Source organism: Lagopus muta, chromosome 10, assembly GCF_023343835.1.
Source record: "Lagopus muta isolate bLagMut1 chromosome 10, bLagMut1 primary, whole genome shotgun sequence".
Classification (NCBI taxonomy): domain Eukaryota; kingdom Metazoa; phylum Chordata; class Aves; order Galliformes; family Phasianidae; genus Lagopus; species Lagopus muta.
The window spans coordinates 19,102,036-19,124,430 of NC_064442.1; the positions used below are offsets into that span (position 1 = coordinate 19,102,036).

The window sequence follows — 22,395 nt, forward strand, 5'->3', positions numbered from 1 at the left end:
GACAGAAGAAGACTTCTTGAAATATAAAAAGGAAGCTGCTCATATTCAAATATTAATGGGCCTTGCTTTAATAACATCTGATAGCTTTCAATTGGCAAAGCCTAAATTTAGCCCAAGGAAGTTTTCTCATGTTAAAAGAGCTGTTAAAGTGTACATGTTCAGTAAGCCCTTCCAAGCAAGGGAACCACCACACTTTCAGATAGTGAAGCATTGCCCCTCATTGCTCCACAGCAAGCCTGCTTTCAAAGGCAGGCTGGAGCTGGGGGGGCTGCAATTCCCCACTGTGTTTCATTCTGTAAATCACGAGCTCTGAACTCACAGACCCCACCAGCTCCACATCTCATCAGATGACACAGAAATGCTTGGAGCTGTCCACCACATTCTTCAAGGGCACAGCTAACTCTGCTGCGGCCTCCCATGCGTTGCGATTTTGTTGCAAAAAATCATTTTTTTATTTGAATGAAACCTTACCTGTCACCACTCCTTGCTGAGGCACCTCAGACCTATCTTCAGTGGCAAGTTTCTTCACAACACCTTGCAAGATTTGACAATGAAGGTAAAGAGCTTTTGCTTGCTGTTAGAAAACAAACCGACAGCTTAAAAGGAATGCGAGCGTCTGCGCCAGGGATTGAAGCAGGGAACTGTTCAAACATGGGACTGGGATCCGAAGAAGCAAGTTGCTTTTGGTGCAAATGGATGTCAATTTGGTATTACCAGGCAATCTTGCATTAGGCCTCACTTACACAGCCCTGCACTGCTGCAGCTCCTGCGGGGAAAAGCGTTGCAGGCAGGGAGCTCCCCATGAAGCAGCAGGCACGGCAACACGCTCCTCCACAGCACCTTGTTTACTCCCATCTGCACAAGTCGCTCTGTAATGACCCCTGCCTAATTGCTGCTGAATGGCAGCGTTGTGAAACCGGCACGGAAAGAATTTCTTTCGCGAGACTGGTACACAGGGAGCGTGCAGCAGGACATGGGCAGCGCAAGAGCAACACGGGAAGAGAGAAATGCGCGCAATGTAGGCAGTCCTGAAGAGCAACTCAGGATGCAGAACGGAGCAGCAGGCAGCTACACTGAAAAATAGACATGCAAATATTGACTGAAAGGCTCAGTTATTTACACCACCTTCATTTTTCTTGATCCCGCTTCCTGACAAGTAAACAGACTGCTTCACTCCTGCAAGTTGTGCAACAGAAAGAGGTCCAAAAGTAAACACACAGACTCGGTATTTCATTAGAGGTGAATTTGTTTACAGAGCAAGAACTACAACAAAACTACAGAACCATTCCACGTTCTATATGTACCAGCACTTCCCTCCCTGGCTCAGTATATTCTGCTGTGACTCATGTGCCGCGTGGGCCGGGAACGCAGCAGAGATGTTCTCTGTTTCCTGGGATTCTCCTGTGTACGACTCCTCTCCAGCGCAGCGTTGTGGAGCCGATTCGTGCGCGATCCCCCCGGCCAGCGGCTCCCACCGCCGGGGAGCAGCACGGCTGGTGTGTGAAAGCAGGAGCGCGTGCTGCAATGAATCACATGTGCCAAGGTGGGACTGCGAGGGCGCGGGGACGGCGTGACTCATCTGCCAGCTGAGAGGGAGCGCAGTTACCGCTGAAGCCAAGCGCTGCACCTCCCTGCGCACCGCGCGCAGGCAGAAGCTGTCACTATGCAGGAACCTGGGGGCAGAAGGAACCTCCCAAATGTGGGGCTCGTGGGGCAGGCGCAGCTCACATCCCTGATCACCACATGGAGCCACAGACGCTCTGAGGAAAGCTCAGCCCTGCACCGCTGCTGGTCACTGCCGGCAGGCAGCACTTCCTGGCCTCGGTGAATTATTCAGTTGCGTAGAAGCAAGAGACCAAAAAGCGGTTTCCTGAGTGCTTGGAGATGTTTTTCAGCCACGATCACATCCTCGGAGAGAGGAATGGGGCTAAGAGCAACATGGGAACGTCACACAGCAGCGGGCTCCCCACCCCCAAGGAAAGCCGGCTGCACAAACCAACGGGGCTTTAGGGAAACAGTAGCTCGGGCTTTGCAATGATACATCCATGCACATATCTCAATGACGTTTGCCCCAGCTACTCAGCACAGCAAGGTTTAGAGGAGGTAAATCTTGTTGCCCTCCAACCAGAGCTGGACAGCAACAAAGCTTTTGGACAATGCTTGCCTCAAGGGCTGAGCCTTTGGCTTCCATTTCAGGTGAGCTGCATTGCAAACAATGGCAGCAGGACCAGGAGAGACCTCAGCTCTGTGGCTGCACAGGAACACAGCAGAGCTTCAGACACCTCTGCAGCACATCAAGCCACGTGGAATGGCTTCGAGCTGTGTCTCCAGGAGAAATACAGAGGTTCCAGACTCCCCCCGGTCTATAATTCCTTCTGAAGTAATGACTGGTGTTTAAAGATGTCCTAAGACATCTCTATGTCCACTTGTATCAGCTCATCAGCTCCCAGCAACTTAACTACAGCAGGAAACACAGCAGTGATTTAACTTTTCAAATTCAAAGCACATTTAAAGCACTTTCTAGCAGTGATGAGATCAGGAGGATCCACCTTCCAATATAGCAGGCTTGAGCAGTGCCACATACCCCATCACCATCCCAGATTGTGATCAGAGCAGTCAGTAAACAGGAGAGTCCAGTATCTCCACACCCAGCTGGCTGGAACTGCCAGCAGATACAAAGGAGGAGCTGCTGCAGATTGCTGCCAAAATCCAAGTGATGGGACAGAGATAAAAACATGGCCACATTCTCCTGCCCTAATATCCATGTTACACATAGGAAAGAGCAGCTCAATCAAAAGGCTGAAGACTGAGTAAGACTGGGAAATAGAGGCACTATTTTGTTGATTAGAAAAAAAAAAAAAAAAAAAAAGAATTCCCAGTAAAAATTTTGGAGAAGTTAGTCTCCCTGGTAAGTCTGTAGGAGTTTAACCTGAAGGAAAGGTGAGAATATGGAATTCACCTGAAATAAGACTGAAAAGAACCCTGGGATGCTGCTGTGTGAGCAGGGGGCAGCTGGAGCAGAGCAAATGCTTTGTCCGGAGAGCTGTGATGACCACATCCCCAGAGGTGCCCAAAGCCACAAGAAGGCCCTGTGCAGCCTGAGCTGGTGGGAGGCAGCCAGCCCAGGGTAGTGCTGGGGGGCTTTAAGGTCCCTTCCAACTCAACTCATTCTGGGATTCTATAATATGATTCTTTTATGCCTCCTGGTAAACAGCACAGGAAACACAACCATCTTAAGGAGCTCAGAGCTGCATCTATTCGGCCATGGTGAAAGTAGCCCCATCCTGCTCTGCCAACACCAGCCTTCTCCACCCCAGTACTTACAGAGAATCAGACACATCAGCCTGCAAGGAGATGATGCTCCTCCATGCATCATCTTACAAGTAGAAGGGCCTGATGATTCCCTACAGACATAGCAGAGGCGACAGGAGACACAGCAGCACCCTGTCAGGTCAGAGGTGAGCTCGCCTTGTGCCCGAGGTGTGGAAGAAGCAGACCTCGCTGGCTGCACCAGAGCTGAGTTTTGGGAATACCCATCATGCTTGGATGTACGTGGACAGCTGTGCCATTCACATTAATTCACAGGTAGCTGCTATCCAGCACAAAAAAAATAAAATGAAATCAGGGCTGACACAGGCATCCTTGGCACCAGCAGAAGGAGACATGCAGCAGGCGGCCCCGGCCAGAGGCTGGGCAGCAGGATGTCCATGCACATTCATCTGCAGTGTACAGCAAAGAACCACTCTGAAAGAGTTTTTTGTTGGCTTGTTTGTTGTTTTTCCCCTTGTTTCACTGCTTACGTTAAGGTATAGCAGTCATACACTATTTTAGGCTGTTAAATATTTAATTCCACAGTGAGACAGAAGAAACAAGCAGATGGTCTCTGCACAGCAGGTCCCTGCCTCTTCATTCAGGGGCAGGAAAGTTAACTGAATAACGAGGAAGAACACATCCTTATTTCCAACAGCTGCCATGTAAACCCCGGCGCTGTGCCAGAGGGTAGAAAAAGAGCTGAGGTCAAACAGAGCAGCTCTTGGGCACTGGCTGCCTCTGCATCCCCACTGGTAAATCAGCTTCTTGTGAACACATCTAATTATACACACCAGAGACAAACTGTATCATTACAGACACTCCACAAGAATGTTCCTATCTGATCCATGGCAAGCTGGTCCCTTCCACACTAACTTCTATGATTTAGCAGTAATGCACTTCAGAAGAGTTGAAGCTTTTGAAGCAAGGACCTTTCCAGGGAGTGTGGCACTAAAAGCATTGCCGAGATCAATCCAACTATTTCTCTAAAGTCAGCACATATGCAGCACCAGCTTGTTTTTGCAGAGGATCTTCCCCGAATTCTCAGCTTGGTGTGCAGACATCAAGAGAAGACTCCATGATCCTGGCAGTCTGGCTCCACTAAAATTTGTTTTGTTAAGCTTCCAGATTTTGTGGAGACAGAGATACGGCTCACATCCTCCACCCTGAACTCCTGGCCTGTTTGCACCTGTTTTAGCAAAACACGAGCTTCTAATGGCATCCAACAGGTTGGCGGAGCAGAGTTTGTGATCCTGTGGGACCACACAGAGGAAGAAAGAGAAGTCATGTCCTTCAGGAGTTCTCCTAACACACTCTTGGCAATAAAAACAAAACTTGAGATGGCAGTTATCCCCCCATGGAATGATGAGAACAGATCCTAAAGGCAAGATTCCCATGTCTGTTCCACCAGCATGCAAAGGACCAGGCAAGGCAGAAATCTGGGTGAATGTTGTAGGATGAAGGTTTAAATTCATAAGATTGTTTTCTCCTGCTTGACAGGAAATGAGCTATGGTAAAACAAACAAAACACCTTCATGCAACCACAGTAAAGCCCCCTACATTCCATCAGTTTACAAATTTCTCAGTAATATCTTTAAAGAGAGGTAGAAAGCTGGCAAGTGGAGAAAAAGCATATTGGGATTTGAGCCCACCAAGAGAGTCACTCACTGGGGTATGCTGATGCAAGCATCAACAAAACTCAACCAGGGAAGGAAAGGTGGAGTTAGATGTCTCACCGTGTGAACCTGTGCTTGACATATTCACTTACAAAGGCCACAGCAGAAATGCACTAAGTCTCAAAAGCACAGGGAGCTGGAGTTAAGTGCTGATGGCATTAACCTATCAGCTTGGTGTGCAACAGGATGCAAATACCAGAATACAAAGTGCACAGACAAGAGCACCGTATTTCAGTGATAAGTTCTGTTTTAAAAAAATAAAACCAAAACAACAAGAAACAAAACATCACTTCAGTATTTCCAATAGTAATAGCTCACGTTGCTCCTACTACCAGAATTTGCATGCTAAAAGAGAAAAGTCATTAAAAAGTGCAATAGCATCTCAGCCACCAGAGGACAAAATTCAGGAAACTAATTAGAAGAACTAACTCAACAAGCAAAATAAAGCTGCGTGATGACTGCTCAGGTCCCACGTAGCATGAACTCAGAGCAGGTCTTTCACTTTCTTCAACTTGGTATTTTGTTGGCGGTGTGAGAGCACATCCTCTGCAAGAGGAAGCTGTGCCATCCAGGCAAAACGGCACAAAAAATCAGGAGTGTAAGAAAAACAACAATCCTCACTAACACAGTAATCATTTTACTAATGAGAGATTCTAGGTCTGAATGATTGTCCAATTATTACCGCGATATTCTGACCAAAACTTCTCCAAAAGCACGTGTGGGAATAAAATAATCTGCCCCAATCCCACAGAATCACAGGGTTTGGAAAGGATCTCAAGAGATCACTGAGTCCAAGCCCCTGCTAAAGCAGCTCCTACAAGAGGTCACACAGGTCAGTGCCCAGATGGATCTTGAATATGTCCACGGAAGGAAACTGCACCACCTCTCTGGGCAGCCCGTTCCAGCGCTCCAGCACCCTGACCATAAAGCAGTTCTTCTGCATGGCACTGCACAGCTCCCTGCGTTCAAGCTCTAGGCTGCTGCTCCTTGTCCTGTCACTGCACACAGCCAAGAAGAGCCTGCCCTCACCCATTTGCCTCCCACCTCCCTTCACATATTTACAAATATTTATCAGATCCCCTCTCAGTTTTCTTTCCCCCATGCTGAACAGACCCAGGTCACTCCACCTTTCCTCATTAGGGAGACGCTCCATGCCCTTCAGCGTCAGGGAATCAGGAAATTCTTGTCAAAGATGCACAACACACACGATGGTAACGTTTGACTGCATAAAGAAATTACAAACCTCCTATAAGCTTAAGGCAGGCTTACTTACCTGCACTTCCAAGCTGTTTGTAAAATCTGTATTCTAAATGGAGTTGTGGTGCACGTGATTTTATTGGTTCCTAGAAGAGAAGAAAAAAATGCCACCTGAAATATTTTGACTGAAAAAAGTACTTAAAGTTCTGTGACCATAAAGACTGCTTCATATTTCAAGATAAAATGCCTTAGGAGTCTAACAACAGACTTCGTCATTAGACATCATTTAAATAAACAGAGAACAGAAAGTAAAAGCAGGAAGACTTGCAGTATGCACTCTGGAGGAACTTTGCTGGAAGCGCAATAACTTCCTTGTTAAAGAGAAACTAAAAACAGAGCTCATTCATGGAAGTGCCATTCAAAACTTGTCCATCGAAGCTGCTGATCCTTGCAGGACGACGCTGACCAGGCAGGACAGAGGCAGGAAAGTCATGGCTGAGAAAGGTTAAGCCACAAGTTGAGCCTATGGACATACATCTGCCCAGAGTGCTGTTGGTCACTAGCCTGCATTTCTGTGACACAGCGAGTCATATGCCGTGCCTGGAGTTGCATAAAGGCGTAGCACAGCAGCAAGCTCAGCAGAGATCTGATAGAAACATGGGAGCAAGGCTCCTCCTTCACTGGCAGGTGCCATTCAAACATTTTAAAGCACTCAAGAATATTCTGTTTTTACACACGGGATAAAAAAAAATGGATAAGCCTGCAGTGCATCCAAACCAGCACATCTCTCAACTGCCACTTCACACACAAAACTTAATGCCTACGATCTATAATGCATTAACATGCATGATTACAGAGCTTCTAAAAAATATGAGCTTAACACAGAGAGGATTAAGAGAATTGAGTAATTACATTTTCCATAGAACTGCACCTGAGGTAGCCAATGATGCGGACTGTTCCAGCCTCAGCTTATGCTGTTGTTCTCTTCTGTACAAGAAGACAAATGCTGCGTGCACAAACCACATGAAATCCATCCAACGGCATCAGCACCAGTCTGAATCTCAAACACTTGCTGAAAAGCCCCAAAGCACTGCTACACATCAGCTCCAGAGTTACAGGAGGATGCTCAACAGAGTCAGGAGCTTGTGCTGGCACCTTCAGCACGCTCAGCTGGCTCTTCAGCCTGCACAGGAGACTTGAAGCTTCAGCAGATCCCTGTCTTATTTCGTTTAAGATTAATGCCCACGTTTGCTACAAATTTCACCTTAAAGACTTATCTTCAAGTCAAAGAGCCATTTTTGTACAGGAATTCAGCCAAGAGACCTTCCAGCCAAGCTGTTCAGCACTTGTTCAAGTTATCCCCTCTGTAGCCAGCAAGGGGAATATCACTCCTGACTGCTTCTCGACTATGCCATTTACAAGGTTCAGCAGTGCAATATGGCCAACTACTTAAAAAACACTTCAAAAACCTTCACTGAAGGCAAATACAAAGAAACACAAAGCCCATTGCTACACAAGCCACAGTTAAGTGAAAATAACTGCCAACGTCAGTTTAAGACTTCAGAGACCTCCACAGCAAAGGGATTTAGGGCAACAGGAACTCAAGTCTATTCAGTGTGCAGTTCATCTGTTCCAGCAGGCAGAGGCACTAACGTGTGAGGACATGAGGCTGCTTGTGACAAGCAGGGCAAGACATGCCTGAGCCTCTCTGCATCAGGAGCAGCTCTGGACACTCGCCCGCCACGGCAGCTTCCAAGCAGATCGCAGCACAGCAGATGGTTGTTCTGCAGGCCAAGGGCTTAGGGGTGCTGGCAGATGCTGCATTTGTGCTGAAAAGCAGGGAATTGCTGCTGCCTAGCATATAAAACCCACGGCTCAAACCGACAGGCAGCAGCAGCAGCTTGGTAGAAACTCCTGCCATGTGCAAGTCAGCATTAAATCCCTCAATAGTTTAAGCCAACAAACACAGCTAACACACGGCACGTCAGCTCCAAAAGACCTCCAGCTGAGAGCAGGCGCTGCATGGGGACCCACGGTGTCAGAGCACAGGCAGTGCTCCCCGCTCACTGAGATGCAGCACACCTCAGAAATCCGCACCCCAAAGACAAACCAACAGAGGTTAGCACAGAACGTCACAGCATTTTCTGATCAACTCGTTGGCATCTGCAGCGTTATTCTCTAATTTGCCCTCCATTCATCTTCAACAAGAGGAACAAAACGCTGAGACAGCAGGGCTGCAGTGCAGGAGAATCTCAAGCAGCTCAAAGGATTTGAAGTAGAGTTTTGAGTTGGAAAAAGTAGGAAATGTTGCCTTCAGCGCAGCAAACACAGACACTAGTCTGCAGATTACCTGAAGGATAAAGAATATCTTTGGAAATTTATCAAGTTGCTACAAAAAAGTTAAAAACAAGAAGAAAAATGCAGGTATTCCCAAGGGAGGAAAGCAAAACTATTTACAACAGGTCTTAGTCTCAAGCTTCCCTGGCTTTTTCATCCCCCAAGAAAATTACATGATTTAATCTATCTTGGTAAACACAATATAATTTAGAAAAACATTTGAAAAACTGGAAGATTTCTTTTGTCCAAGTCTCAGAAAGGCACACAGACAACAGCACTAAGTCAATTTGTTCATTAATTCCTTGCATGACATTATCCGGAGCTGAAGTAGGGCTGCCTCAAAGCTCTGCCTGTCGAAAGAAGCACTTCTTCCCTTTGTATCTTTGAAAGCAAAATCAAATTAGAAGCATTATCGATTCAATGGCACAGCCAGTCTGCTCACACAAGTGCATTTTCTGTTGTCAGATCTGCCCACAAAGAAAGCTACACAACAAGCTCCGGCCCTTCCTCCCGGTCTGGCTCCATCCCCAAACATCCCGCAGCTGTTATTCAGTTATTTTAGGGAATATCTTCTGATATTTGCCAGCATGCTTCAAAACGAGTCCCTCCTGCAACGTGCTAATTATTTTTCCATCTACTCTGCACCATGTAAAGGGAACACCAGAGATGTAGGATCTGCGGCATCTGAACACGAATCAGAATTAATGCACCAAATCCATCTTGATCTTCTGTAACACCAATGACTCCTGTCATTTTGCCAGACACGGGCTGGGAAAACAGGCACGCTTGCTGCTCATGTCAAATCAGCATTACAACTTTAACTTCAAATTCTAGGGTTTGGATCTGTGATTAAAGAGCATAGAGATGAGAAAAGAGCACTGGGTATTTTCAGCAAAACCCCAAGCAACTAATGAAAGTTTTAGTTTACAGGCAGAAAAAGTGAAGGCACTGACTCCTGGGGTGACTTTAGAAATCTGGCAGAGTTAGAGAGCTTCCCCGTGCCCAGGACTCCTGCTAACAAAGGTTGTGGCTGCGTGTCCTTGGATGTCTGAGTCCATGAGGGGAAGGCCTGACCTTGGCTGGATTGGAGCTCGCTTGGCTTGTTGCATTCACATGGTCACAACCTGGAGAATCAACGGGAATTCAGAGCAGAACAGCTCAGCCCTGGGGCTTGGAAGGGGTGACAGACCTCCACCAGGGCCGTCCCCTCAGGAAGGAGGTGATCACAGCTTCTGACAGACCAGAAACACGCAGCAGGAGAAGGGGCTGGGAGCTGCTCTTTTTCAGAGCTCTGCAAGAACTTCTCTGTTCATCTCCGTTCACCTGGCTGGGATTGAGCATGCCAAGTGGGGAAGCTGCTTTTTCCTCTCGGTTTCTAGCACTAGGTACAATGCATTTCAAAACACCCAAAGCTTCCACTTACCAGTTTGATCGCTACATACTCATTGGTGTAGAGATTTTTGCCTGTGAAGAAAGAAAGACATCTTTTAGTTGCACAATAGAGACAACGCTGAGGAGTGCCATCGGCTGCAGAGATCTGGCTTCTCAACTACCCTCTCAAATTCAAATTCATGCCTCCAACACAGTGCAAATCTCAAAACCAGGGCAGGCGCTACCTTTCATTCAGCATAAGGTAACTGTGTTTTATGGCAGCACTTCTGTTTGGTACATCTGAGGAGATATCCCAGGCACACTTGTTCTCTGCATTATCATTAAAAAAAAAAAAAAGGGGGGGGGAAAAAGAGTTGATTCTGCTGGACAAAAAGCAACTTCATGCTGCGATCTATAGGGAGTTTCACCAGCGTAGTTGTGCAGCGTGTCAAAGAGACTGCTACAAGGAGGCAAAGAAAAGAACTTGTGTACCAACAGAGCTTTCATTTCTTCCTCTACAAACAGGCAGGCAATGTATGCAAAACGCCTTCTTCGGGGCAGCAGCACAAAGGCAGTCCTCCTCATGGAATAACGCCCTCAGCTCAGTGCAGGAGCAGTGGAGCACACGGCTGCTCCCAGGAGTAACACAGCACTGAGAACAAAAGTCATTCCTGAGACACCCAGCACGCAGCAGTGCTTGGTCTGACACAGCCCTGGGGAGGAGGAACGCCAAGCACTAGGATGGGTTTAACCAGGCCAGCACGCTGCCTTACCCTCACCCTTACAACACTTCTTTTGTTGTTGTTTGTCCCCATTTCTTTAGATCTGTCATTAAAAGCTGGTGAAAGTCAGCTGTGCAGATGCATGGGGAATGTACAAACACTGGTAGGTGGCACAGCCTGGAGGAGCCTGGGGACAGAAGCAGCAGACAAGCAGGTGGCAGGATAAAGGGCAGCACCTTCCCAGACAGTAAGGACCCTGGCCTGATGCTACCCAAGGGCTAGCAGGGGGAAATCTGCTCAGGCATTAAGAGAAGGCAGCCTAAATACACTTGGTTATCTGCTCCCTGCTAGCAACCAGAAATGAGTCACATCAGCAGCTCCAGCTGTAGCTCGCCCACAGACATTTCTCCCTCCCCCCTCCCAGGGGATTGAACTCACACTGAGAAGCACGATTTGAGGATGCTGGGCCATAACAGGGGAAGCTCCAGCCCAAGTAATGAGAAAGTCATGTGCTTTAAACTGCAAGACAGTTGTGATAAGGACATTCCCAGCTAATGCAATCGAGATGATCCAACTAACTTTTGTGGTAACAAAAGCCCCTCAAGTTCAGGCAAAGCTTTTGATGGGGCAGCAATAAAGTCCATGCCTCAGTTTTGAGCCGTTCCACAGCCAATGAAGATCTACACATCCTAATGAGAAGCGACTTGTTAAGTCACCAGCGCTCACACAGGAAGCCTTGCAGTGCGCTTTTCCCTAGCAAAAAAATGGCTCAGAGCGTGGATCTGACCTCTAAGCCACTCTTACCTACCCCACTGCTGAGATTCCAGGCTGAATGTGGCTCTGGGCAGCCTGCTCTGGTGGATGGCAACATAGCAGGGGGGTTGGAACTAGATGGTCGTTGTGGTCCCTTTCAACCCAGGCCGTTCTATGATGCTACGATCTTTGGCCAACCCAAGCACATCTCAGACCAACCCCTGACTTCAGAACACTATGCAACTTCTCCAGGTATGACCCTTCTCTTTGGTGCAGTAGCTTATTGAGGGGATAGAACCAGCAGACAGGGACAACTCCCCAAACATTGTTTTAGTCTTCCCTCAAACCAGGAAAAAAGCTGCTTTCACTTTTTTAATGTAGAGTTTTGGAAGTGCCAGGTTATGTTTGCACTGGAGCAAAAAGATCTGGGCTCCACTCTTTCCACGGTTCAGATGTTAAGTAAATACAGACGTGATAGCCAGTGCACTGAACCTGCTTATGGGTTGTAAAACCTCACAGGTTTTTCCAGTGAAGATGGCAAAAATCCAGTTGGTTACTCCGTGAGTCAGCCTGAGGAGTTCAGCCCCAGAGCCTGTGCAGCCTGTCCAAGGAACAGCCATAGGATAACATCATTTCAGCTCACTGTGGTCCAGGTGCTGATGTTTGTGCACACCTTCTTCTCATCTCAGCCTGCCATCCCACTGCTCTGCTCCCATGTGACAAACAGCTTCAAAAAAGTAACATCCCTGGGGCTATCTCTATTTGCAGCAAGAGATCAACGCTGAGCAGCTAACCTGACACTCACAGAACAGCTTCCCTCCCCCAAACCAAGCAAAAAGAAGAGGGCATGTCATTCATCTTTGCAGGACAAAGCTGCTATCAGACTTGTTTGCTCATATTGTGGAAAAGCTGCTTTGCCTTTCCCAAAGCACAACCCAGCAATAATTATCATCACATCTGTGTGATAGGAAGATCCAATAATTAACCAAAGAGGAGTTCTTAAAGCTATAGTGGCTGCAAAAAGTAGTAAGTTTTATAAAATGCAGAGCTTCTACGCAGACTTCATGCCTAATTGCCATTATCTGCATCTATTTGTGTCTGTTACCCAAACACAGCTGCTACAGCACACTTGGTTAATGCAGATCAACAAAACAGCACACCAAAAATACCTCTACCCCCAGTGAAAATCAACAAAACAAGGAGCACTTGATTAACAGGTGTTGCTTTTTCCCTGGTTGAAACTGAATTTCTGTGTAAACTGATGTTTTCAGAAGTGAAATCTCTTGTCAGAGATCCAGTCAAAAATCCAGTGCCTCCTGGAACAAAGCACGACAAAACAGGACTGCGAAGACGAAAAATCAGACTTTGGGCTCCAGCTGAACAAAAGCAGGAAGCGTTTACCTGGGGATCCTATAAAGCTGCTGAGCACCCAGTGCTGTTTGGATTACAAAGCAATTCTACGGCTCTTCCCACAGGGCCATTTGCTATTGGGAGTTGGTTGGAGACGCAACGGCGCTATGCAAGCTGTGTTACTATAAGGATCCAGACTGCACTACCATCTGCTGACTGCACTACCTTCTGCTGCCAGCAATGCTCATTCACATTCAGGAAGTTGGGAAGTTCTGTCCCTCCTACCATTTCTTTCTGCCTTTGGAGCACCATCTCGGCTCTTGCAAATCAATAAAACTGATGCAGTGCTGAAACCAAGCCTGCCCATTTACCAAGGCAGATCGTAAATTAGTTAGCCTTCATCCTGGAAGAAGTGGCACGTCTTACGGGTGCCACAAACCATGCAGTGAAAGATGAATCACACACAGATTCAGAACAGGAATCTATACAGATGCTCTCAGCAGTTAAGTATTCTTGAAGCAACCACCTCAGTTTATCTATGGTCCCTCCTACCTCACGTGCAGACTATTTCAATTCTAAACGCATACCGAGTTTTGGGCAAATGGTATTTGTGTCAGACAGCCTGCTTTCAGCACCTTCCAGTTTATTAGCACTGCAAACCACCTTGTTCAGCAAAAATACGGGAAATGCAGCTGTTCTAAGTCAAGACCACTGCAAGCTGCTGCTTATGATCTGAAAAAGCCACTCCAAAACCACACACTGGGAGCTCAGAAGCATGTAATTAAAAACACCGTCTGCTTCCCCCACCTCATTTCAGACCCAACCAAATGCATCTTTTGTCTGAGATGACTTACGAGCCCAATGCACTGCACTCCGCAAGGCCATCTGTCTGGGCGACCAGCTGCAAGGCACGCAGTTAGCAGACCAGTGGACCAAGGGAAAAAAAACAAACAACCGAGGGCTGCTGGGTTGGTTCAGCTGCCACAATGCAGCAGCCATATGGCCGCTCCACTCATCGCCGGGGAGTCAAACGCAGCGAGACAGATCAGGGAGCGGGAGAAGGGGCAGAAACTGGGGCGCTGTGACTAGTGAGGGTCATGGAGCAGGGAGGATGCAGCTGAATGCTGGAAAGGAGGGCACACTGACGCTTGGTAGGGCATCCTAACTTGAGGAGAGACTGAGAGCAAGATTTAGCAATCCAGACAGTTAGGAATATTTTTCACCTTAGGCAAGACATTCAGTGTTGAGAACGGTCTTCGTTGTTGGGATTGTTCAGAATTTGCATCTCTGGCCTCTCCAATGTATTCCCTTTGACTTTATGCAAATCAGAATAACGCAAATAAGAACAACACGTTACATCTTCTGAGTCAGAAGCTTCAGGTAAGGTAGCTCGGCACTTGGCAAACAAGGACAAGCGCTTGCTTTTCTCAAGCCAGGGTAAGCTTTTACATATTTATATTCCAGTGGTGAAATGCTAATCTGAGTAATGCAGGCCACTAAAACTGTTACTCCTTACCTAGTCTGAGCTCGCCAAAGTTCCCACACCCAATCTTCTTGCCCACTCTGAAGTTGGGTCCCACCATAAGAACACCAGAAGACGCAGATGAGCTCGGCCGAGAGCCGTGACTGCTCCTCCCTGGCATCCCTTTCGTCGTCCGCTGCCTTTCATCCTTTTCCCTATTGGGATGGTCCATGATCTTAGTAAAGCACCTCTGCCAGCAAGCTGGCAGAAAGGGAGGTGAGCGTGCACTCTTCTCCTTGGAACAGAAATCTATATATAATCCAAAAGTATCTCAGTCAGGATCCAAGAGTATCGTGGAAATGCATGGAGTTCTTTTGGCACCGTATCCAGTTTCTTAATGCATCATTATGAAGTACCAACCAGTCGATTGTGATCTTGAGGACTCAAGGCAAGCTGCTTTTGGTTTCTCACCTGGGGAAAAGAAAAAAGATAAGTAACATAAAAATCATTATTTTAAAACAGAAAGCACAAGTGCACAACGTGGCAAACCTCCAGCATCTTCTAGGAGCTATTTAGCTCTTGAGGAAATTAACAGCTCTGTAGGAACTTTATCATTTCTTAACAATTTCTGATTAAGAACATCACGATAAGAAGTGCTGCCCGTCCACCACTTACTATTGGAGTTAGCAGGACTGGCACCACATATTTAAAGTTATTTCCAGGTGGAAGCTGCATGGCAATTGTGCCTTATCTTTCAAGCCATTGGGAAGTGTAAAGTACAAAGAGAAATCAAACATCTGTAAACTATCACACAAGCAATATAAAGAACAGAAAGCAGCAAAGGTGCCAAGAGAAAAATACCCTTACGTGCTTATAGCTACAGGCATCTACCACACTGAAGAGTCAAATTCTATTTTACAACTCTTAAAGATAACCCCCAACATATTTGCTGATTGAAATCAGCATATTTGAGAGATGACCAAAGAGTGGATCGAGGCAACATTATTTAAAAAAAGCTACAAATTTGCCAAGAGCTGTCTGAGCATACAGACCACTGCTGTAACATATCCACAGAAAGAAGAGTTCTCTTCTGCGGTCAGATGAAACTCCTACCACTCAAAAGGGAAACCCTAAAGTCTCTGCAGCACAGCACCAGCAGTGGTGGGCAACCCCAAATGCTCAGCAGGATGAGCAGAAGCAGCATGCTGGGGGGTTGTAGTGCAGTTCTTAAACAAGAAATTGCTACTACAATGAGCACACCTGGAAACGTCCTCCACCTCACAGGACCTACACACACACTGGTTGAGTTCCTTTACAAGACACCAGTGAACTGCAAGTTCTCCAGAGGCGATACCTGAATGACTTTGGAAACAAGGCCTGTGCCCTACTTCTGTGCTCATGGTGAAGTTCCAGAGTTTGTATGAAGGCTGGGAAACACCACCAAGGTGAACAGAGACACTGCGTGAAACCAGCCAGCAAGAGTCATAGTGGGAGCACATCAGCAATAGAACACTGCCAGGTACACCCAATAATCCAACAGTATTTATGAAGGTTCAAAAGTTACTAAGGAAACAGGCTCAGTCCTCCTGCAGTAATAATACCTTGGTTGCTCTAAGAGTAATGTCTTCTATTTACTTCAGTAGAATCACAGACTCATGGCCTGGGTTGAAAAGGACACAATGCTCATGTAGTTCCAACCCCTGCTGTGTGCAGGTCACCAACCAGCAGCCCAGGCTGCCCAGAGCCACATCCAGCCTGGCCCTGAATGCCTGCAGGGATGGGGCATCCACAGCCTCCTTGGGCAGCCTGTTCAGGTGTGCAGCTCCAGGAACTACAGCAGATATAAAGAGCACAGTAACACAGCTTTCCAACACTCTCAACCATTAGCTGTGCATTTTTGGCAGCAGTGAATGAGAAGCTGCACGCCCTACTTGTGAAAGCCCGCACCAGCAGAGGTGGCCCACTGTTTCACAGCTGCTGTGACAGTATCATTACCAGGAAAATGCTGCCCACACAGCCCATTCTGAACAGATGGAAGTCAGAATGCACCAAGTCCAGACTATACGGTGGGTGCGGTAGGACAGTCCAGCCAAGATCTGCAATGCATTCACAGTCTTTAAACTGGAATGAGGCCTGGTGCCATCGTGCTGCAAGAGAAAGCTCAACTTCTCCTCTGCCTCCTCCAGCAAGTCTGAGCCTTCAGCTCAGTCAGTTCCCTGACACTGAGATCAGAGTTGATACTTTGTCCAGGCTGCAGGAAATCCAGAAGGGTCACCCCTTTTCTACAAGACAGGGCATGGAGGAATTCAATTCCACCCTTTGCTCCTTCTGCACTTCCATGTCAGACACCATTCTGTCAGTGCCCCTCTGCAGACACCTGTCACAGCAACAACACGTGATGGAAAAATGGTGAGAAGGCTCAGCCTCTACTGCCACAGCACCCGTGTCAGCCTCTGACATCATGGGCCAGCATCACCAAATAAGAGGCACGACTTTCAGAGCAGCCCTCATACATCAGAAGGCTATTTTTCAGAGAATTTAGCAGTGTTTTTCTTGGCTGTTTCATGAGATGAAGCCAACCCACCTACTTCCAGCCCTCCAACACTAAAAGACAGGAGTTATTACCCATTCACAGAGCAGTGGAGCAGAACAAAAGCATTAACTCCTTTGAAATATGAGTACGTTCTCCCTAACCTTCAATTGTGGTATGCATTTGTTTCTTGAAACTCTTGTTTTGATCTGAGGCATCTGTACACAAGGCAGAAGTCACTTACGAGAGATGCAGAGCACGTGGGCAGCAAGCTAACAGTTGGTAATCCCAGCTTCTGAACACTGAACTAGTCTTTAGCACAACCCCAACCTTCTCTGTTGCCATTAGCAGTTCTGTGGGATGGCAGAAAAGAAAGCACAGCTCTCCAGAGTGTGAGCTCCCTCCCTAGATCTGAAAAGTTTCTGCAAAAGAGCCAAGACTAAACCAAGTTGACATGCAACTTTAACAACACTTTGTAATTACCCCGCACTGCTTTTGTCCTTGTGTCGCTTGGGGGCCCCTATACAGACAGGAGGTTTGCAGGACCTTTAGGAAGACAAGCCTTCCTAAGGTGCTGGTTCCTCCACAGTGTATTTGAAAACCTCCAAGATTGAAGAGGAGCCAGTAAGAGCAAATACCCATCCACACAGATCTGCTTCATGCAGGATGAGTGCCACAAATACACCCATCTTTCATTGTGATTTTGCTAACGCTAAGGGCCTTGTTCAGGTTGCACAGGTTACAACCCACAGGACGTTGTAGGTAGCCGTGACTCAGCGGCCTGTGAAAACAGGATGAACTCTCACCACCTCCTTGTTCAAAAGTGCATTGCAGCAGAAAACACCAAGCAGCATGTCTGCAGCAAGCACAGCAGGTATGAAAATCATCGGGTCATCCGAGAACAGTGGCAGTGTGGCCATTCTACACCAAGCAGCAGCTAGGAGGACCCCGTGAGTGGGGTTCAAACAGCCCATCACCATCAGCACCACTGGATCGTTAGGAGAGAAGAGCCGGAAATGTTCACCTACAAGAACTGCAATGCTCAGCATTACCAGGCCTTACCTCTACCTCCAATACGTGTAATTCAAGCTTTAATGCTTAAAACCAAACATGAATTACCAGGAAGCATTTGACAGAGGCAAGCAGAATGAGACACTTCTTCATCACATATCCCCAACACTGTCAAGCAGCAGCGTTTATTTTGATGACGTGAGTTATCACCAGAGTTATCACCATGTCTCAAATCCGCCTGCCTGGGTACGAGGAGTTTTATTTGCTTTGTGACATCAGCTTCCAGAAGCAGGACAACGCTCTCGTATCAGTAGAGCACAGCAACCAGACCCCACCCCAAGGTGCCCCAGGAAAAGATTTGCTCCAAAAAGCAACCCACAAAGCAATGGATGGTCACTGAAACTCAGGAAGTTTATTTACTTCTGAAAAGAACTCAAATGTGAGAGGATGAAGGTGTGCTTTGAAGGCTAAACCAGAGATCAGAAAGATGAGTAAAACAGAAGTCCCATGAATGAAAAGAGGAAAATGCAGTGGATGCTGTCAAACTCAGAAAGCACTGCTCTCCTGCAGGCAGAACCATAACTCACTGAGGTTAGAAAACGCATGGACAGCAGCTGCAGATTTCACAAAAGGGTATCAAAAAGAATCATAGAATCACCAAGGTTGGAAAAGACCTCAAAGCTCATCCAGTCCAACCGTTCACCTATTCCCAGTAGCTCCCACTAAACCATGTCCCTCAACACAACATCCAGCCTTTCCTTGAACACCCCCAGGCTCGGTGACTCCACCACCTCCATGGGCATCCATTGCAGTGCCTGACCACCCTTTCTGAAAAGTAATACTTCCTCATGTCCAGCCTGAATCTCCCCTGCCGTAGCTTGAAACCATTCCCCCTGGTCCTATCACTAATGACACGAGGGAAGAGGCCGATCCCCAGCTCACTACAACCTCCCTTCAGGAAGTTATAGAGAGCAATGAGGTCTCCCCTGAGCCTCCTCTTCTTCAGGCTGAACATTCCCAGCTCCTTCAGCCTCTCCTCATATGGCCTGTGTTCCAGACCCCTCACCAGCTTTGTTGCCCTCCTTTGAACACGTTCCAGGGCCTCCATGTCTTTCTTGCAGTGAGGGGCCCAAAACTGGACACAGTCAGTACTCGAAGAGTGGCCTCACCAGTGCTGAATATAGGGGAACAATCACCTCTCTGCTCCTGCTTGCAACACTGTTTCTGATGCAAGCCAGGATGCCATTGGCCTTCTTGGCCACCTGGGCACAAGTATCCAAACAAGAGCTACCTTCCCATTTCACAGATAGAAAACAAACAAAACCAATGCCCAGCATTTGTGAGACATGAAAGGCAGCACAGATTTGTAAACTGGGAAGATCACAGAATGGCCAGGGTTGGAAGGGACCTCAAGGATCACGAATCTCCACCCCCCTGTGCCATGCAGGGCCACCAACCTCCACATTTCACAGCAGCCCAGGCTGCCCAGGGCCCCATCCAACCTGGCCTTGAACACCTCCAGGGATGGACGGGGCATCCACAGTCTCTAGGCAGCTGTTCCAGCACCTCACCACTCTCATAGCAAAGAACTTCCCCTGACATCCAACCTCAATCTCCCCTCCCTCAACTTCAAACCATTTCCCCTCATCCTGCTGTCATCTCCCCTTTCCAAGAGTTGACTCCCCTCCTGTCTGTAGGCTCCCTTTAGGTACTGAAGGCTGCACTGAGGTCACCCTGCAGCCTTCTTCTCTCCATGCTGAACAAGCCCAGCTCCTTCAGCCTGTCCTCGTAGGGGAGGTGCTCCAGTCCCCTATCATCTTCATGCCCTCTGGACCCTCTCCAACAGCTCCGTCTTTTTTGTACTGGGGGCTCCACACTGGGACGCAGTGCTGCAGAGGGGGCCTCACAAGAGCAGAGTAGAGGGGGATAGAGATATTATTAAGAAGTGGGGTAAAAGACTTGGAAAGGAAAAGGCAAAATCGGCAGGGTGGGAGCAGGTTACAGTGAAGGAAAGAAATTTTGGTAACATCACAAGTTAATCTTTAAAGACTTCCACATTCAGCTAAGGGTTACATAGCCAGTAAGAAGAATACAGAGTCACAATAGGCTTGAAATCAGCTGAAAGGACTTCACAACTGCGGCAAACATCAGATGGCCTGGGCTGCCCAAGAACACATTCCAGGTCATCATATTTTACTGCTGGATACCAGAAAGCATTTAAGCTTCATTCTGCCCTCTCCAGCACAGAGCATCATTGACTGCCTACCCACAGAGCTCTGCATCCCGATTCTGGGGCAGCTCTGCAGCAGAACCTGATGCCTTGGCACAGATCTCTTCCAAGTGCTTGGCTACCTGCTGGCAAAAATAGCAACAATGCAAAACAGCATTTCACCAGTAAAGTGGAGCTGAAAGCCACCAAAAGGCAAAGAGACACAGCTCACCACGTTTCAAACAGCTGATAATTGAGTTGGCTTCCACTTCCATCTGCTGCTCAGTCACTGCTGTGGGACACAGGACTGTGGTTCCTGTGACTCTGCGAGCCCTCCTGCCTTGCCCCACAGCCTTCCCTTCTTGCAGACTGAAGCCTGGATTCATTCAAGTTCTGCATGCAAGTTTACAGATCCAACCAGAGGCACGTGCTGCTGTGTTTGAAGCTCACACGGAGCTGCTGGCTGCCCCTCAGGTAGCTGTGCTTCTCTCAGGCACATGAAGCACACACACAGCCCCACCGTGCACTTCCAGGCTTGTGAAATAAGATTTTAACCTTACAAGCTCCTATGCCCCCAGTCTCCCCCACTTAATTGTATGAGGTCTCCCCCAAGGGCAAGGATGGAAAGGTCATGGCTGGCAGGCTGCAAGCACCAAGCATCCTCTTTCTCAGCCCAAAGCCTCCTGCAAACAGGAATCCAGAGCCAGTGAATAAGAAAAGGGGCTGATAACCTCTTTATTATGGCTCACCTGAACCCAGCTGTCAGTACACCCAACCGCACGGAGATCTTTCACTACTGCCACTACACACTAAAAGCAGCTGTTGTAAACCTGGCCTCAAACACGGCTTTTGAGGACTAGCAAAGTAAAAGCACTCGGTTTTGGAGGAGGAGTGGCAGAAGAATGAAGGCTAGACCTGAAGTCTTCTGAAGTCGGCACCATTAAAATTTAAAGACTACTCGGAACACCAGCACGATTTCCTGCCACAACTCAAACTTTTTCATAACGATTTTCCTTCCTACCTTTCCACCCACTCAGCAAGATTGCTCCTGAAAGTTACTTGCATTTAAACAAATGCTGCATGAACACATTTGCCTAATGGTGACTCAGTTCAATTCCAGTATTCATTTCACTACAATGTACTCAGAGACAAGGGAACAGTTATTTCATAAAAGATACAGGGCTGAGAGGAAATTACTTAAAGCACAGTTAGCTAAATAAAGAAGCCAGCTTAGTATCCTACACACTTCCAAGTGCTTAGAACTCGAGATCTCAATCACTGCACCAATAAAACCACGGGGTTAGAGCTACAAACCAGCTTCTAGGTGGAGTTGAAGGCAGCTGCCATTCACACTCAGATCAGACCCAGCACAAAGAAAGGCTTATTGCTCACTGAGCACATCACAACTCTGCTTTGGTCCAGAGACATTGCTGGGAGCAATCCTGTTTCCACTGTGAAGCTCTTAAGTTTAAAAGCAACAGCAGCAACGGACAGTGCAAAAAAGGCACTGTGCAAACAAGTCAGAGCATCTTTACTTCTGCCATCCGAAGGCACAACTTGCTTGCCACACTGAAAATTTCCCTGACCTACTTCAGGAACTCTGGAGACTTCTCCAAGATAAGAACGAGAGCTGATCTGCTTCGTGCCACAAATTCAGAAAATACCTGTCCAAACTGATTCTGCAGGTGCATTCGCCTTTTCTCGAATTGAACCAAGCAGGCTTGACGCAGATTTGTGGGCATTTCTGATTGGCCAGGGATACAAAAACGCACTGGTCTGCAAACACTTGGTAGGCTGGTAACCTGTTCACCAAGCGAAAGCAGTTCACTTCGACCCTTTTTCCTCTCATGAAGCCCAGATTCTGAAGAAAGCTCCGTGTTCTGCTGGAGTTCCTGTTCTCACACAGAGCAGGACAAGCTCAGCCATCCCATTTCTCAAAGCAGCACCGCAGCTCCTGCTTTAGGACAAGCACATGTGCTTTCTTGCTGCAACGTCTGCCCTATGCACACATGCAGCACTTTTGGTAAATCTCTTGATCTGAAGAATGTTTTCCAGACAAGATCTACTTTTTCTACATGACTTCAAAGACTAAAATCCTCCAGGGCTCTCAACTGTCATGTTATAAACCGACATCACCAGCTTCCAGGCTCATACTGAGCAAAACCTAGAGCCTTCAGCAAATGGCCCAAGAATAACTCCTTTTTCCAAAGCCACCTTATCACTCACTTTAGAATCATAGAATGGCTTGGGTTGGAATGGAACCTGAAGATCCAGCCCCTCTGCCATGGGCACAGTTGAACTACTCTATTTCTGCTAGAGTCTCTGTGCTACTGACGAGGGGGAAAAATAAAATAGAAAAAAAAGAAGATGGTAATTTGCCCCATTCTTAAGGGTAAAATTAACAGACAACCTAATATCCCACACTGGCTTGACCTAAAGGAGGATCCTGCTGTGGTGCTTGGCTGTTG

General features: G+C 47.4%; 1 protein-coding gene across 6 annotated transcripts in view; it reads right to left on the reverse strand.

Moving 5' to 3' along the window:
- CSNK1G1 (casein kinase 1 gamma 1) overlaps window positions 1-22,395 on the reverse strand; it is an 89,572-nt gene that overhangs the window by 32,613 nt on the left and 34,564 nt on the right. For all 6 annotated transcript variants that reach the window (XM_048956360.1, XM_048956359.1, XM_048956358.1 and 3 more), the window contains 3 exons: window positions 14,232-14,648; window positions 9,943-9,983; window positions 6,259-6,328 (listed from right to left, as the gene is read on the reverse strand). In XM_048956360.1, coding sequence (XP_048812317.1) covers window positions 6,259-6,328; window positions 9,943-9,983; window positions 14,232-14,409 — 289 coding nt within the window. In that variant the 5' untranslated portion in view covers window positions 14,410-14,648. The remainder of the gene's footprint in view (window positions 1-6,258; window positions 6,329-9,942; window positions 9,984-14,231; window positions 14,649-22,395) is intronic.